Source organism: Patiria miniata, unplaced genomic scaffold (assembly GCF_015706575.1).
Source record: "Patiria miniata isolate m_02_andy unplaced genomic scaffold, ASM1570657v1 HiC_scaffold_28, whole genome shotgun sequence".
Taxonomy (NCBI): domain Eukaryota; kingdom Metazoa; phylum Echinodermata; class Asteroidea; order Valvatida; family Asterinidae; genus Patiria; species Patiria miniata.
In genome coordinates, this window is record NW_024037067.1 from 3,287,531 (window position 1) to 3,304,017 (window position 16,487).

The window sequence follows — 16,487 nt, forward strand, 5'->3', positions numbered from 1 at the left end:
CCACGTGGGCGTAGACGCAAACTCAAGTTTGACGATACAATTATGCATTTGATTTAGAGATTGTAGGAAATATTGCTTATTTTTGGCGACTACAATTTGATTGGGAAAGAGTAAAAAGCGCAAATTGAAGCGAAAATGTGGAAAGAAATGAACTCAATCTGGTACAATCCTTGGTTTTTGGTATTAAGCACACGCGTTCAACGGATGCAAGGAAGGCCATTTCTTTTGTTAATTTCCTTTGTTGAATTTGGCGTTAACAATAAAATGTTTCCATTGAGGCGAAAGGATTAAACGCCGCTATCTTTTTCCACGCTTGAGTGCATCTGAATGGGTGTTTTTCAAGCGGAAAATCACGAAATACAGCTCTTATACAGCATTTTAACCTACAGAACGATACTTTTTGCAGAGGAAATTGCATTCTGAACAAAACTGTAGTTTCAAAATGCAAAAATTCGCCGTATTAAGCAAATCGATGTCGAATTTTTTGGTTGTGCCAAGCAAAAACTTTCCACTTTCCAACGTAGGTGGCGCTAAACATTTTTCATTCACACGTGTGTCAGAGAAAATCAAACTGGCAATTGCCACAGCATACTTTTACCTCGGGAAGGGGCGGGGTCGGCGGGTTCTTTGGGGGGAAGGGGGGAAGGGTACAGACGTATTGAGAGTACCGTGACAGACCTATTGGCATTACAGAAATATTGTTTGAGAATTAATGTAACACTATTATTATTGATAGTTATTTTATCAGTTTTGTGCGCGCGTAAGGGAACATGTGGGTTGGCTTGGGACCGGCGACCCGTGATCACGGTATGGCGGAGTTGATAAGTGGGAGGGAGGGGGGGGGGGGTTACAAAACTGTATTTTGTTTGGACGGAGGGGGGGGGGGGTGGGTATGAGGGGGATATATATAAAATAGAAATTAAGTGCATTCAATTATGTAGCCTATTTATGAAGCAAACTGCAGTATTCGGCATATTATACTACACGTGCATCATAGAGGTGTTTGAAAAAACGCGGCCTCATTACCAATTCAGAATATTGTAGATCCTGAATAACTAGTGAGACTCTTGATCAATATGGGGTCATGGTTGCTTCAGAAACAAATAATTTATGAATTGATGTCTGTATTATATCTGGTGTTTAACCCCTTCCCCTCCCCCCCCCTCCCCCTCCATAAAAAAGACAGTGTCCCTCCTCAACTAATTTGTGGGTGTATAACTTGTTTGGCTCAGTGACAGCACTGTCGATGAAATATATATAGCGCCACCTACGTTGGAGATCGGAAAGTTTTTGCTTGGCACAACCAAAAAATTCGACATCGATTTCCTTAATACGGCGAATTTTTACATTCTGAAACTACAGTTTTGTTCAGTATTCAATTTCCTCTGCAAAAAGTATCATTTTGTAGGTTGAAATGCTGTATAAGAGCTGTATTTCGTGATTTTCCGCTTGAAAAACACCCATTCAGATGCACTCAAGCGTGGAAAAAGATAGCGGCGTTTAATCCTTTCGCCTCAATGGAATCATTTTATTGTTAACGCCAGATTCAACAAAGAAAATTAACAAAGAAAATAGACTTTCTTGCATCCGTCGAACCGGTGTTCTTGTTTTGTTAGCTTAGTCTATGCACGTGCGCTTCGCAAGGAGATAGGCAAAACGCCTGTAAACAAGCCTAGTACCCGGCGTAAGAAGCACGTGGTGTGTGGTATTAGCTGGAGACGCCATTTCATTCAGCTTTTGCAGTCCCAGGGCTTGGCCTTTTCAGCACCAATTTGAATAAATGAATATTTAGATTTCGAAGCAAACTAACGTTTTACCCGTTTAAATCGATGGTGGCGCTGTATATATTAACGCGCGTACCGCGGCCCGCTGGGGGCGACCACTATTGTCGCCCCTAGCGGTTTATATTAACGCTTGTACGGCTGGGGGCGACCGTTATTGTCGCCCCCAGAGGAAATTCCGCTAGGGGCGACCTTTCTTGTCGCCCCTAGCGGTATATATTAACGCGCGTACCGCTGGGGGCGACCATTATTGTCGCCCCCAGAGGAAATTCCGCTAGGGGCGACCTTTCTTGTCGCCCCTAGTGGTATATATTAACGCGCGTACCGCTGGGGGCGACCATTATTGTCGCCCCTAGCGATATACCGCTGGGGGCGACCATTATTGTCGCCCCTAGCGGTTTATATTAACGCTTGTACGGCTGGGGGCGACCGTTATTGTCGCTCCCAGAGGAAATTCCGCTAGGGGCGACCTTTCTTGTCGCCCCTAGCGGTATATATTAACGCGCGTACTGCTGGGGGCGACCATTATTGTCGCCCCTAGCGGTATACCGCTGGGGGCGACCGATATTGTCGCCCATAGCGGTATATATTAATGCTTGTACGGCTGGGGGCGACCGTTATTGTCGCCCCCAGAGGAACTTCCGCTAGGGGCGACCTTTCTTGTCGCCCCTAGCGGTAAATATTACTGCGCGTACCGCTGGGGGCGATGGAGTTGTTTTCTTGAAAATAAAGGAGTGGTCTTTTAGAAACGACAGCTCGTGGCTGCTTTTGAAAAAAAAACCCATTATTTATGTAGTAAAAAAGTGCCTACATTTGTGCACAACTGAAAAAAAAATTGTCCATGTGGCTTCATCAAGTACAGAGCTACAACCACTTCCCAAACTGTTTTTATTTCATTTTTAATGCTCATAATAATTTGAAATGGATATGCTACATTCACAAATATCATATTAAACTTGAGACGAACCAACAAAGTGAAAATGACACAAAGAACGTTCCATTACAATGCATTTTTATCAGACATTTATTCTTTTCATAATTTATCTACAATGTTAGTGTAATTCAAACATAATGGAGCACTGACGGCATTAGATGACTTTTGAATCAACTTGCATATTTTCTTTTGCATAAAACTGTTATAGATAAATTTTTTGATAAAAATGTCACAAAGGAGTGAATTATTGTGCTCCTGGAAACAAAGAGGTGGATGTTTAAACTTAAATTCTGGCTTTGATTTAGTGAAGGTATCTTGGAGAAGTATGTAGTTTTTTTTCCATCAGCGTCTTTTGTACAATATAATTGACTACAGTTAGCCTTCTTGAGATTATGAGGGCGCTATTCTGAGGGAGTACACTCATTAACCTTTACCCAAACTCACAGGCTCCAAATAGCGCCCTCAAATTGTGTCCGCCGTATCTCAAAAAGGCTGACAAGTCCTTCATTCAAAGTTGGGCCTATTATGTGCAGCAAACATTTAACAAAAGCCATGTTCACCAAGAAAGTCTTACAATGCAACCAGTCAATCCATTCCTCTGAGAGTGTACAAAAAGTCTCTTTAAAGGGGTTGATGTTTCAAGCAGTGAAACACCACAAATTGGGCTCCAATTGATGTTCAAGGGGAAATGGAGCCCCTAATGTCCAAAAACAGGCACCTGAAATCCTGGAGCAAGTATCAAAAGCAGAAGCTTGGGATCAAGACAAGGTCTCGGTCCATGGCCCAAACCACATTGATTGCACTGGTAGAAAGGTACTACAGTCTGAATTGCACACGGTTTGATTCAAGGTGGGATCAATCCGATTTCTCCTCCTCTCCTAACTGGTTGAGTGCCTGTGATAGCTGGGTGACCCTCTCCATGATCTTATCCCTGTCTCTCTCCACCAACCTGCTGCCACATTTCTGCAGGAATTTGTCCGGATGCCACAGCAGCTGCTGGGAGCGTACAAACCTCCTCAGCTCTGCAGCATCCTCGCGGTTAATGTCACATGTCAGCACCTGGATCATCTTGTCCGGGTTGCCATGGTGACCCGGCCAGGGCACATCCTCCAATCCCAGCTGACTCAACTCCTGACTCTCTGCACTGAACACCTCGGCACATCGCTGTAGATGCTCAGCCTTCTGCCTCAGGAGTTTCTGCCGGAGTCGTTCTGAGTGTCTCCTCTGATACCTCGCGTGCTCTTCTTCCAGTTTCCTTTGGAAGTTGCGTTTCTCCTCTTGCCTCCGTTCTCTGTCTTGGGCATCCTCTCTGCTGTGACTGCTACGTGATGGCTGATGCCCCTGGTATCGCTGCTGCTGTTTCTGTCTCTGCTCCGCTGCTATTCTGGTCGCCCAGTCATCGAATGACTCCTGATTTAACCCAGTGTAACCTGAACAAATTACATCAAAAAGACAATTTTGAAAATACAAATATCTGTAACATATCCGAGGCATTCCAAACATCAAATGTTACAGTGAGACTTTATTTAACAACCAAGGAAAGTTTGATGCTCAGTTCCTAAGGCATCTGCACTACTAGGCAGCAGGGCCTTGGTTCGATTACCAGCCAAAGAAGATGATATTTAGACTTCATGACAAGCTCCTTATATTCTCTTTATACAAACTTTATTTGAAAAAAACTCCATCAACTCCTTATTTATTTTTATTTTTTAAATGCTTACTCAGTTGCACTTATGGAAAATGAAATATGATTGCTTTACCCTGTTTCCCAAAGCTAGCATCAGTAAAATTGCTTAGCCTACCTGTGTCATGCCACAGGGCGTGGTCAGACATCCCAGCCATGTCTGCTGCCCATTCATCCTGCAATCTGGACTGCCATTCTGCCTCCTCCCTCTGTCTCGCCTCGTCAGCTGCTTTCTCCTCATATTCTCTCCTCAATCGCTGTTTTGAAGAAATCAAGAAGAAAAATGAGGCACCAGTGTGTGCACACAAAATGTCCTTTTTTTTATCTTGGATTTTGTGAACATATCATAGGGCTCCCTCTACAGTTGCTCCTGAGCACTCACCTGAACTCTCTCCTGCTCCACCTGCTCGAACTCCTTCAACAGCTGTCTTGGAGTGCGCCCTCGCTTGTTGGCAATGTCCAGGATGATTGACGGACAGCTCTTTTCTAGGATGGGCAGAACAAGGTCCTTGAAAGCTGTGCATTTAAAAAACAAAATAGTAAAATATAATAACAAACCAATAAATATATGCAAAGGCCCCCAACAAGTTCTGCTTCTGATTACATGGCATGCGAAAATAGGGTAGGTAGGTAGGTAATTTTTTTTTGTGCCAATTTTGTTTGTGTACGATCGTATGGTGGCGTCTGCGTGTAGTAAAGGGTAAAAGGTAGAAAATGATGGTTTTTGGTGTTTTTTTCTCATTTTTCCCATATAAAAATGAGGGTAGGGGCTGTGAGTATAGTAGGATAGGCAGGGAAACCAGAAACAGAACTTTTTTTTGGACCAAGGTTTGGATGCCTTACTTTGATTTTCTATGGAATTTGCTCAGTTATATTTCATCAATATATTAACTTTTTAGAAGCACTTGCTAGGCCATCAGCCTGGGGGTTTGGCCAGCATCAAATCAGGGCATAAATGACTATAGTGCGCATGCGCAAGGTATACCGCCCCTAGAGTGGTAACAAGCATTTTGATGGACATTTTGAAAAAAAGGGTGATAGCACCCAAAAAGCTGCCACCGCTGCAGTGCTATCACATATTTTCGAACTCTGGAGGTGTATACCTTGCCAAAAATTGTTATGACGATTATTCCCCTCATTTGATACCGGTGGCCAAAATTTTGGATCGAGGCTGATGGCCTATGCCTCTTAGTCTTTACACTAAATGTTGTGTGAAGGCTTATCAGAAAATATATGGCAAGCTTGCTTAAAATTAAGCAAACATTCCTACCATGTTTGTGTCCATGCAGTGCTCTCTGCAGAGCTAGGTGTAGTGGTGTGTCACCATGACTGTCCGGTACATCCGCCCTGGCTCCGTACTTCATTAGCACCCGTAACATGGCGTCATCCCCACAGGCGCAGGCCACATGCAGCGGGGTTCTCTGTCGATGAACTCTGCCTGGCAGCGTGGCATTCACATCCAGTCGATAGTCATGGTGATGTTTCTTCAGGAAGGATTTCACCTTGAGTACGTCCCTCTGGCTGACGTAGTCAAACAGCTTCTCTGCTTTGCTTCTACCCATATCTAATTAGAAAATATCAATAAAAATACATAATCAATTTTGGATAATTGCTGAATTGGACATCTGTTTACACATTTTTTAGATCTTTGTGATCTTTGATCTTGATCTTAATAAAATAATTGATCTGCTCCTTAAAAGATGCCTCTTTTCCAAAGGAAATGTTTGTGCACGTTTGAATTGAACAAGAATTGGATCACTAAAAATGTAGTGGCTTTTGTTACGGCAGCCGTAATGCGATTGGCAACTGCTATCATTACGGCATTGCAAAACACCATTGGCTTTTGCAAATCTATGACATTTATAGCTGCCTATGCAACCAGAGCGCTTTGATAGCTCAATTGAACAAACATGTTTAACAATGGACAACCAGTAGGCCTAAGTACCAATGACAAAGGTCCCGGCCAGGATCGAATCTGCTGCGCGCCCTGCAAGAATTTGTTTGTTGTATTTTGTTCTTTTAGTAGCTTCCCTATATATTTTTTTAAAATCAAATCCTACTGCTTTTTATTGAAGTACATATTATATTATTAGGGAAAGAATTTCATACATAGGAATCACTCATTTTCCCTGCAGTGAATTCAGCCATCAGCACGATCAGAAAGCGATAACATGTCCTAAAAAGTCATATTTAGCAGGGAAAATAATGAAGAATAAATTTATTGAGAAAACATTGGAAATGTTTTTCAGACCAGTCTCACTCATTGGGTTTTGTGCACAGGGTGTCAAGTGATCCAGGTGCTATGGAACCCTTTCTGATTTCAGTAGCATTAGTAACCATTGGCTTCAGAGGAATTTTTAAAGGGAAATAAAATTTGAGAACCATTCGGTTTTAAATCTGGTTCCAAGAGCCAAAGATCAGGATGTAGAATACTATCAGGTCAGGGAACCGATTCGACTGCCATATACGTGCGCACAACGATAGAGAGTCGAACTCGATCGATTCAGTAAAAACTCACGGAAGTTGTAATTAATTTTTGTTTTGAGCAATCTCGGTTCCGTTACCAAACTATTCCACTGCATTTCCCCCCTATACTTACTGCATTGAGCGAAAACCTAAGGTTGCTAGTTGCCGATGAAAAACATAAACAACTGAATCAAGATCACTGTTACAACTTAGTTGAAAAACGTCCCATACGCGCGGCCATATTGAATGAAGCTACCACTTGGTGGCGCACTAAGTTATTTACTTGGTGGCGCACCAAGTTATTTTAAAATAACACATTATGGCCACCCCAAAATATCTGCCAATATTTGTCGATCCATCAGTTTAAGGCCCGATATGGAAGTCGAACTGCAGGCATTTGTCTAATTTATATCACCAGTAATGCCGTAAAGTTGTACCCCTTTTCGAGCGGGGGGGGGGGGGGGGGGGAGGTCAGTAGAAAACGACAATATAGATAGCTGCTCCCTATGTCCAAAAGTTCAAATCAGACTAAATAAGATGTGAATCAAAGGTCCTGGAAATTTTGATTTGTGTAACATGAACAATAATTAAATATCGTTATCGGTTGTACTTTTGAAAGAATTTTTTTTTTCAAAGTTCATTTTGTGTATATAGCCTATAATAGTTAATATACGGGTCCGACCTTTTCGGTTTAGCGGCGGACATTTGATTTCTATCTCTTTATACTTGACAGATGCAGAGTTTCGAATGTATATGTACAGATTATGCCCTTAATTAAAATAAAAATTCAGATTAGCCAACAGCTGAGTGGGCGCTTTACAAAAACAATGTTGCCTAGCAAAACTCAAACGGGTTTATAGTGTGATAAATCACGTTTTACCGTGGGCATAAAAACTCACTAACAAACTGTAACTATTGTATGATAACTATGATCGGTCCTTTTTTGTTAATTGGATCAACCATATTTTTTTCTTCTTCTGTTTTTTAAACTTGAGCAAGTTACCACCCAGGAAGGTCAATGCCATAGAATCACACGGAGCTTTGTCCCGCCCAGTGACGTCACATGTGATTTTTGTCACCAACAATAAAAAAATTTAGTGGGGTCAAATTGGTACCGGTGAAGTGGAAAGAGGGGAAATCGAGATTTGCATGCGCCGTATTTTGGCAACCTACCGTGTCAATGGTGAATTTTGTTTGCACTACCGAAACTCCTTTGTGTCTGCAAAATGCATTGTGCAAACTGTAGCTGAACTTCGCACGGTCGCTGTATACGTACACGTATAAGCAAGCAAGCCTGTGGTTAAATCGCGCTTGTGAGCGAAGGAGTAGTTCCGAAACTCCATATTCAATTTCCTGGATATTCATTCAACACAACGGCGGTCGTTTTTCTCGAGAAATTAGTGATCATTTTATCCACTTTCCTACCACTTAAACAGGTAAGTTTGTAGATATTTTAAGGATCAATTTTGAAGTAAACAAAATCGAGTGAAATTGTCATTTTTTTCAACAGGAACGGCAGCGACATGATAACCACATCGGGAATTTTCTGCTGATGACTTTAAACAAACCTGCTTCAAATTGTATTCATGGCTTAAAATAATTCGCCTATCCGTTACGTATCACTTATTTCAAGCAGGTTTAAATATTTATTTTAACGATTTTAAGAACATAATGGGAAGGCTTTACATGGAAAATTGAATAAGAATAAGTAACACATGTCAAATAGTCATGTTAATGAATACACACAAAGCCTCGACAAAGTTTGCAATAAAAGGTTATCAAAAAGGTTATCAATTTTTCAGGCTATGCCAAGCATAATTGTTCTGTTTATGGAAACTTAACGCGTTCCATGTGCATGAAGACCGTAAGCACTAATACATGGAAAGATTGCTAAGAAATAGTGCCACGATTGAAATATTGCTCGCGCAAGGGCGGACATCTTGTAATCAAAGTAACAAAAAGCCATTTGCTTACTATAATTATTGAACTAAAGCACTCAGAGAGCACAAACCTCAACCAAGGCTGAACAATTGTCCGCCATATTGTCAGTACACCCCCCCCCCAAATAAAAAAATACACGCATAAATGGTGAAGAATCCTTACAAAATCGTGGACCCAGACCCAGATCCGGATCACTTCCAAAATCTAATCGGTGTGTATACTTACCAAGGACCAGTCTCCCCCCCCCAAAAAAAATCCTGCAAATCCGTCCATAAGTTTTTGAGTTATCTTGTTAACAGACAAACCAATCAGCTAACCAACCAACCAACAAAATCCGATGAAAAAGAACATAACCTCCTTGGTGAAGGTAATAATGAATTAACAATGGCGGGCATTCCCGATTCAAGGCAGTTTCTACATAGAACGAGGCGGTGCATGTCCATATATAAAACAAGTCAGTGTCTAGAATAAAAAGGATTGACCTTGCTATTTCGATGGCCGGTTAAGCAAGGGCAGAAAGTTATTTCCTTAGCGACAATTTCGAATTTAGGACCCACAGCCCCTTCAGTAACCAAATTGCGGGAAGGGGAAATTTCTATATAATGAATTAAAGCATAAAGCTCGTAGTATTTAATTGCAAATTATATATTATACATGTTATTTTGGTCGATTATAGGAACGTGAACATTGAATCGTTTCTCTTATCAACTTAATTTCGTCTTCAAGCATACATCTTGATCATATCACTAAGACTTTCACCATAATTGTTTTGCCTAACCATTTCTGTTCTATTGCCAGAACAGCCAGATCGTATTGATCTGAAATGTTTGAAGCAGCAATGCTAATTTTCCATACTAGGAAAACCAAATGCCTCTAGGCTTCAGAAAACGCCCAATACAGACATAATACAGCAAACAAACGGACCCGGATATTACGTCTATTATTAACGCACATTATAAAAAGGTACAAATTCGTTCATTTCTAAATGTTGTTTCTCATCAAACCATACCAAAAATTGTGTTTATGATAACCCGACCTATATACCTGGACTTTTTGCGGCCAAATCGCCCATCACCTCAAACTTGTTATTGTCACATTTAGCCAAACATTTCAAAGAAAGTAAATTTTGGAATTTAAAAATATCTTCTCTGTGCAATTGTTATGTGTGTTGTTAGGTTAATATATATATTAAAAAAAATAACATCTCAAATAAACAGAATACCATAGTAAGTGTAAAACACGGACAAACATAAAACAGTTACAAAATAAAACATTATTTTCCCACCTACCTACCCGGGTAAGTTTTTTTTTTACCGTTAACGCATTTTTTCTCGGCCTCAGGCTTCCGAATATTTTCCGAAAAGATCAGGAAACTCCCAAGCACGAAATTGGATAGCTTTTAAATAGTAATAAAGCCCCTCTTTCATTAAACTTGCAATTCCCTTCCAACTATTTCCCTCTAGCAAATGCCCCGCCTTCATCTGCGAAAGCCAAGGCTGTCCCTCAAAACTTGATAACCAATACACCGAGTCACTACAAAAATATAGAAATAAGATCGATCGCTGGACCTATTAGCATTGACGAATTTACGGTTTCTGTTGCAGCACTTCGAGATATATTTAAACGCACTCGCGTGTGGCCTTCAACTATGAAATATTCAAGGAAAATTGTATTGTGACGCGCACACACAGTGCAAGTACTAGCACACTGCACAAAATATGCACGTTTTAAGCGTGGACAAACACAATAGGTATACCCCGTTGCTACATGATAATGATAATGTATTCCTTTCTTAGATATTTGTGTTTCGGTTGTTTAGCATAGACGACCATTTTTAATTTTTTTTTTAGATAGCCTCGCTAAATTTAATGTGAAGTATTACTTAACGTGTTTTCCAGTACGCCTCAGTGTTATGCAGATACTCAACTAATGTTCTTTTTTTTAACAATTCCTTGACAATCTGTTTTAATGAATTAATAACAAAATACAATCCATCAATGTATCAATGTATTGCTCCAACATTGGCCTATAACGCATGATACCGTTGTCATGGAAACAAAAGACCGCATCAATATATTCTTATTACGGTATATTCTTATTCGGTACGATTGTGGAGGTGGTTTTTAGTTTTTGACCTGTCTGACTTGTTCCATTTCAAGATTATATGGTTGTTTTATTCTTTCATGAACAGCTCATTGCTACTAAGTGGTAGTGGCTGTGATGGACGCCATTTTGGTAGCCTAGCGACAACTGCCATTTGCATGGCAGGATGCTGAATCCCATGTGCAATGCTTCCGACGGAGGACGGTTTTAATGAGAGCCGAGCACTAGAGGTTGGCTATAATAGCGGATGGGATATAGATTGGCGATGCCTGCGGAACCGTGTTAGTGTCTCAGCCAAATGGACATTGTGGATGACGGTGAATAAGATGTGTGTTTGTCCGCACCAGGCAAGGAGAAAATACAACGTTAAAACAAGAGGCAATTGCACCAACGAATAGACCTACAAAACAAGCGAATAGGCCTAAACAGACAACCAAAACTACGTACAAAATTGCATTTTGGCAAAAGTGTACTCCGTCACAGCCTCACTTGTATAAATACAGTGCACAATCTACGGATGTTCCAATAACGGAAATTGGGTGACGTGTGCATCTTCAAAGATAACAGTTGAATATTCCATATTACGAGATGCCGTCAATGAGGTCCAAGATTGCCCGCTCTAGGCGCATCAAGGCCGCCCTTGCAGGAGGCGTTCTCCTATACGGTGTTATCTTACTGGTCAGCACCTCCACGAAGCAGGAGCAGCACATGGCCTACCCCTGGGCTGCCCAAGGAGACGGTTTCAGGCAAGCCCATCGCCAGGAACATCTTAGACATACCATGGAGATCGAGGCGAACTCGCAGTCACCAGCGGGGAGACGTGGGAATGCGTCCCGGCTACTCATTGGAAATCACACGAACTCGCTGTCTCCAGCGGGTAGTCGGGGGAATCAGTCCCAGCAACTCAAAGGAAATCACACAGTGGTGGAACTCAACAAAATAACTGAAGAGCCACTGGTAAGTATTTGTTGTAACTTATCTGCTCTTTACGTCGTGTCAACACCTTCTCAGAACCAATCGACTCTCATTTCAACTTACCTCTTTAGGCGCCAACGTTAACTTCTCTCACAAGCAAGTGATGGATGCGAGCTAGTACAGGTCACATAATTCGAATTAGATGCACTGCTTATGTTGAATGTCAATACCAATTTTTTGATTGAAGAGAATTCAACTTCAGAGAATTGGTCGTGGAAATTTCATGAATGTTACTTTAAGAAATTAAGAAATCGGATAACGTCTTTTGCACCCCAAATACAATTGTTCCCATGCACTATAGACATTGTCGTAAAATAATATTCCTTATAGACCTTATGCGTATAACAGCCATCTTAGAGGGCAATGCCTTTCTTTTTTTTTGCTGGGATATGCATGAGTGAACCTTATGCACATTCATTGTTTCTGAATTAAAATAGCAGAAGATGTCCTCTAAGATGGCCGCTACGCATAAGGTTCAGTGCAAAACATAATTATGTAGCATACACATGTACATGTAATATGGCCGTTAGGCCACGATATGTATGAAATTAAATCAAATCGAAACCCAAACATATCGGAAGGCACTACCACAAAACTGTATATACCCTTTTCCCACTCATCTAGAAATGTACCAGGACACTGAAATCTTTAACCAAGTACTCCAAGTGGTTCCAGGGAAGATACCAGCCGAAAGTCAAGCTCTTTTTGGACAAAAACGACATCAACAACTACAAAAGCTACTTAACACGTGGTCTTCCGTATGGGTTCAAAGGTCAAAATCACACAGGTGAGGACAGGCACTATAATATAATTGTAGAGGTCTGTGCAGGAACAATAGGTGGCGCTATTTGGCTTAATGGTGCAAGCCAATGAAGGACACCTCTGTCAACGCATTGCCGAACATTGTCCTTTAATATTGGTATACTGTCACCGTTGAGGGGGTAGTATAGCCAGTTGAATGGACAAGCATCATTATCAATATGCACCTTTAGTTTACATCTCCTCATAACTTTATGCTCAAGTCAGTTATTGTGGACAGCAGTCAGCGAGTTATATTAGCAGTCAAACGAATTGTATGGGATTGGTTTTGCCCAACATAGGCCCAAGGTCTATATGATAAATGATTGAATGCAATGTTTAGGAATGATGAACAATGATCATTTAATGATGCATAATTAATGTGAGCTCCATGTAGTATAGAGGACACTGTACCCCAATTTCATTTGAAAACAAAAATCATTAATTTAAAATCAAAATGCATTTTGAGACCATCAAGTTGGGAATGTACTCACTCGCATTAGGTCTTCTATTTGCAGAGTCTTCATAAGAAACAGCCGAGTATGAAAAGTACAATTTTATTTTTAACACTATTCTTTCCCCTCAGAATTCGACCTAGTTTTAAAGAACCCGAATTTCACTAACCCTTCGATCCACGGCGCACATCGCAAGGCGGGCTGCATCCGTTGTGCTGTGGTCGGTAGCGGTGGTATCCTGAATGGCTCCGGAGCAGGCGCGGAAATAGACGGTCACGACTACGTCTTCAGGTGAATAATTAAACAAGAATTATTTGTCACACAAATGACACAAACACTTCATGGAACTCAAGCAAGACTTAGTATTTTACTTTAATGCTTTACAGGCATGACAATGGATGAATAGTACCAACGTGGTTGGTGTTCCCTGCTCTCTCAACATCGTTAACAGGATGGAGGATCTTCCCTGTCAGAATTTTGAGCCAATAGGCACAAACTATACGAAAATTGGAACTTTACCTGAAATTGTTGTAACTCGTTGCAACTGCTGACTTAGGCTACTCCGCAAAGTTCGCGCGCACTGCACTCGCGCTCAAAACTGCATGTGCTCAGTCTGGTGCTTAGCAGGCGCAATGTGCATCCGCCCCAGTTAACGTCTCGGTGCCTGCTCATTTACTAACTACGATAGCCCCTGGCTACCACTAGATAAACACTGCTGTTGAGCTACCTAATTGGTTGTGACTAAATTACTGTAAGTCAGTTTCCATGCGATGTCTTACACCAAATTTGACATCAGTTCATGCTCCTTCAATTACCAACTTGCAGGGTCAATCGGGCGTTGTCGAGAGGACGATTTGCTACAGACGTTGGGAGACGCACAACGTTCTACACTTTTTTCCCCGAGTCGCAAGGAATCGGAAATGTTGAAGATAAGGTGAGGAAAAGGGGGAAATGATGGGACATGAGCAAAATCTGTCTTACGACAAATTAACCACAATAGACGGACACAAGAGATTTCTCCCATTGCCACTTGGCCTAAACATAAGGAGCCAGTGCCATCTGTTTTTGCAGCAAACTTTATAAGCTTTTGAATATAAGGGACCATATGGCACGCAGTATACCAATGTTGTCTTCGGTCATGGATTTATTTTGTCGAAAGGAAATTTAGCTTTGATTGCATTCAAAATTGTATTGTGTAGATAACATAGTGTATAGCCTTCACAAATCCCTCCCAAATTTTGCAGTCAACGTTTCGCTCAGAAACTGCCGGTCGCCTTTAAGGAGATCTATTGAGCGATATGACTCAGTAAATGATAAGATGGAGTATGTTGTCAAGTCGAGAGAAAACCCACATTACTGTTGTTGAATTGCTATCTTATGACAGAGCATGATCGCCTTCTATGCCATGTTTAAAGCCTACGATGTCGCTTACGCCAAGAAACTGATCCAAGGGGACAAATCACCAAGATATAATATCACAGCGACATCCAGGTAAGTCTCGTGGTACCATGCGAGATTCGATTCAACGCACGTGATTTCAAATGGTGATTGGTATACATTAGCTTTAAAAAAACATACGCACTTATGACACCGGTATTAGCTAAAACAAAATCAGTCACTGAAGATAATCGAGATGTAGAAAAGATGTTTTACCACAAATTATTATTTGGATTGTTTTAAGAGTCATTCGTTTACCGAAATGACCCATTGTTCTTCATTAAGTAATAAATAATGAATGGTATAGGACCATGATGCACACTTTGTGAAAGATTCATATTTTTTTCTTCGTAGGGGGATGAAAAGACCCGGCTTAGAGGCATCCAAATTAAAGATTATTCATCCTGCATTCTTCAACTACGTTTCCCAAGTGTATTTGATGAGAAAAGCTCGACCGACAACAGGTAGGCCTATTGTTAAAAGGTTCCAATCAGTTTGGTGGAGGTTTTCCTATTTTTTCCACAGGTGTTGCCTCTGAACACTGTTGCAAAAAGTAGCATAAAAGTTGACATTATTTTCATCCTCGTTTCCAACAGGGTCGATAGTTGTGATCATGTCCCTGCACATTTGTGACGAGGTAACTATTTATGGCTTCGGGTACGATCCCCGCTTCACCATGCACTACTATGATTCCAAGTTCATCAAGCATACGCAAAAGTCGACCGCCTCGCACAACGTCGACAACGAGCGCAAACTGTGGATGAAACTGCACGACGAAGGTGTTATCAGACTGTTCAAAAGGGATTTGTGACGAAAGTTAGCGCTTGGGAAGACTTTGACTTATTTCATGCAAAAACAGTACATGTATATGTATAGGCCGACACGTAGGCTGCTTGGACTAATCACGGTAGCCAGTGAGTGATGGACACCAGTACACGGCGCATGCGCACACCTTTGTAGTGACGTCATGTGTATCGGTTGCTGACAGGTAAATCCACCCAAGTGTCTTTCTTGTTTATATTTAAAAATCGATTTGACTGTACAGTGTCCAGTGTGTGGTCAACTTCTTTTGGGAGCCGCCCATATCAAGTGACAAGTGCGCTGAAGTAAACGGTTCGCTTCTGCGCAGTGCAAGTCAGTGTCACGTGACCACCATTTGCAATTTTGTACACAAATGTGGCGTGGTACAACCTGGACAAAAAAGTGCGGCACACATCTTTACGTAGTTTAGCTTCTTTGCTGAATTAGAGAAGAAAAGAGATGACACTGAGGAAGAAGCCTCAAAACATTCTGCACTTTTGGAAGCGTCCGAACTTGGATTGGTTATCAGCCGTGACTGTTCCAACCTCGCCCCCAGGGCCTACTTTATTGCAGGTAGTGGTGGGAGCGAACTGCTCGACATCCTGGGAACGAGGTTGTGATGGTCCTCCTTCCCAAGTGGCATGATTGGTCCAACAAGGGATACTTGATGATTACTTACTTAAGAAAGAAAGATTCCATCACAACTTGTGTGTATTTTGTGCATATTTTTATTCAGTAAAACAAAACTTTATGATTGTATAAAAGCAGCATGCAAAGGTAACTTGAACAAGGATTAAAGAATCAACTCTCAATCAAAATGTATCAATATTACTCTAGAATTATACACAACATCAACAGGTTAAGTAGATGTCCATTCAATGGAACACTTTTAATTAAATACATACATTAATATACATGTACATTAAAAGCTACTTCTAACATGGAAGTAGCTGAAGTATTTGTGACACTAACAGCAATAATGCCAAAGTGTAAAACATGCCCATAATAAATCTAGTATTTAAAATTGCATTGTTTTTCATATTTACTAAAATCTAAATAAGGCAGCAGAAAGTCCAAATAACTACATGTATTCAAAATGTAAATTCCATTAA

At 41.1% G+C, this 16,487-nt stretch overlaps 2 protein-coding genes across 3 annotated transcripts; one reads left to right on the forward strand and one right to left on the reverse strand.

Moving 5' to 3' along the window:
- Nucleotides 1-2,781: 2,781 nt before the first annotated feature.
- On the reverse strand, nucleotides 2,782-13,325 carry LOC119734774 (NF-kappa-B inhibitor-like protein 1). Of its 2 annotated transcripts, none has more exons than XM_038208323.1 (5): nucleotides 13,307-13,325; nucleotides 5,670-5,963; nucleotides 4,782-4,915; nucleotides 4,518-4,656; nucleotides 2,782-4,145 (listed from the first exon to the last, which is right to left on the reverse strand). In XM_038208323.1, exons 2-5 carry the CDS (start codon nucleotides 5,959-5,961, stop codon nucleotides 3,571-3,573), a joined length of 1,140 nt encoding a protein of 379 aa, XP_038064251.1. In that variant the 5' UTR covers nucleotides 5,962-5,963; nucleotides 13,307-13,325; the 3' UTR covers nucleotides 2,782-3,570. The 2 variants fall into 2 exon arrangements, with proteins under 2 accessions (XP_038064251.1, XP_038064250.1); XM_038208322.1 differs by lacking the exon at nucleotides 13,307-13,325 and adding an exon at nucleotides 6,999-7,138.
- LOC119734773 (alpha-N-acetylgalactosaminide alpha-2,6-sialyltransferase 2-like) lies at nucleotides 11,063-16,482 on the forward strand. Its single transcript, XM_038208321.1, has 7 exons — nucleotides 11,063-11,866; nucleotides 12,509-12,671; nucleotides 13,269-13,428; nucleotides 13,963-14,071; nucleotides 14,522-14,628; nucleotides 14,929-15,038; nucleotides 15,171-16,482. The coding sequence occupies exons 1-7, from the start codon at nucleotides 11,498-11,500 to the stop codon at nucleotides 15,383-15,385; spliced, it is 1,233 nt and encodes a 410-aa protein (XP_038064249.1). The 5' UTR covers nucleotides 11,063-11,497; the 3' UTR covers nucleotides 15,386-16,482.
- Nucleotides 16,483-16,487: the final 5 nt, after the last annotated feature.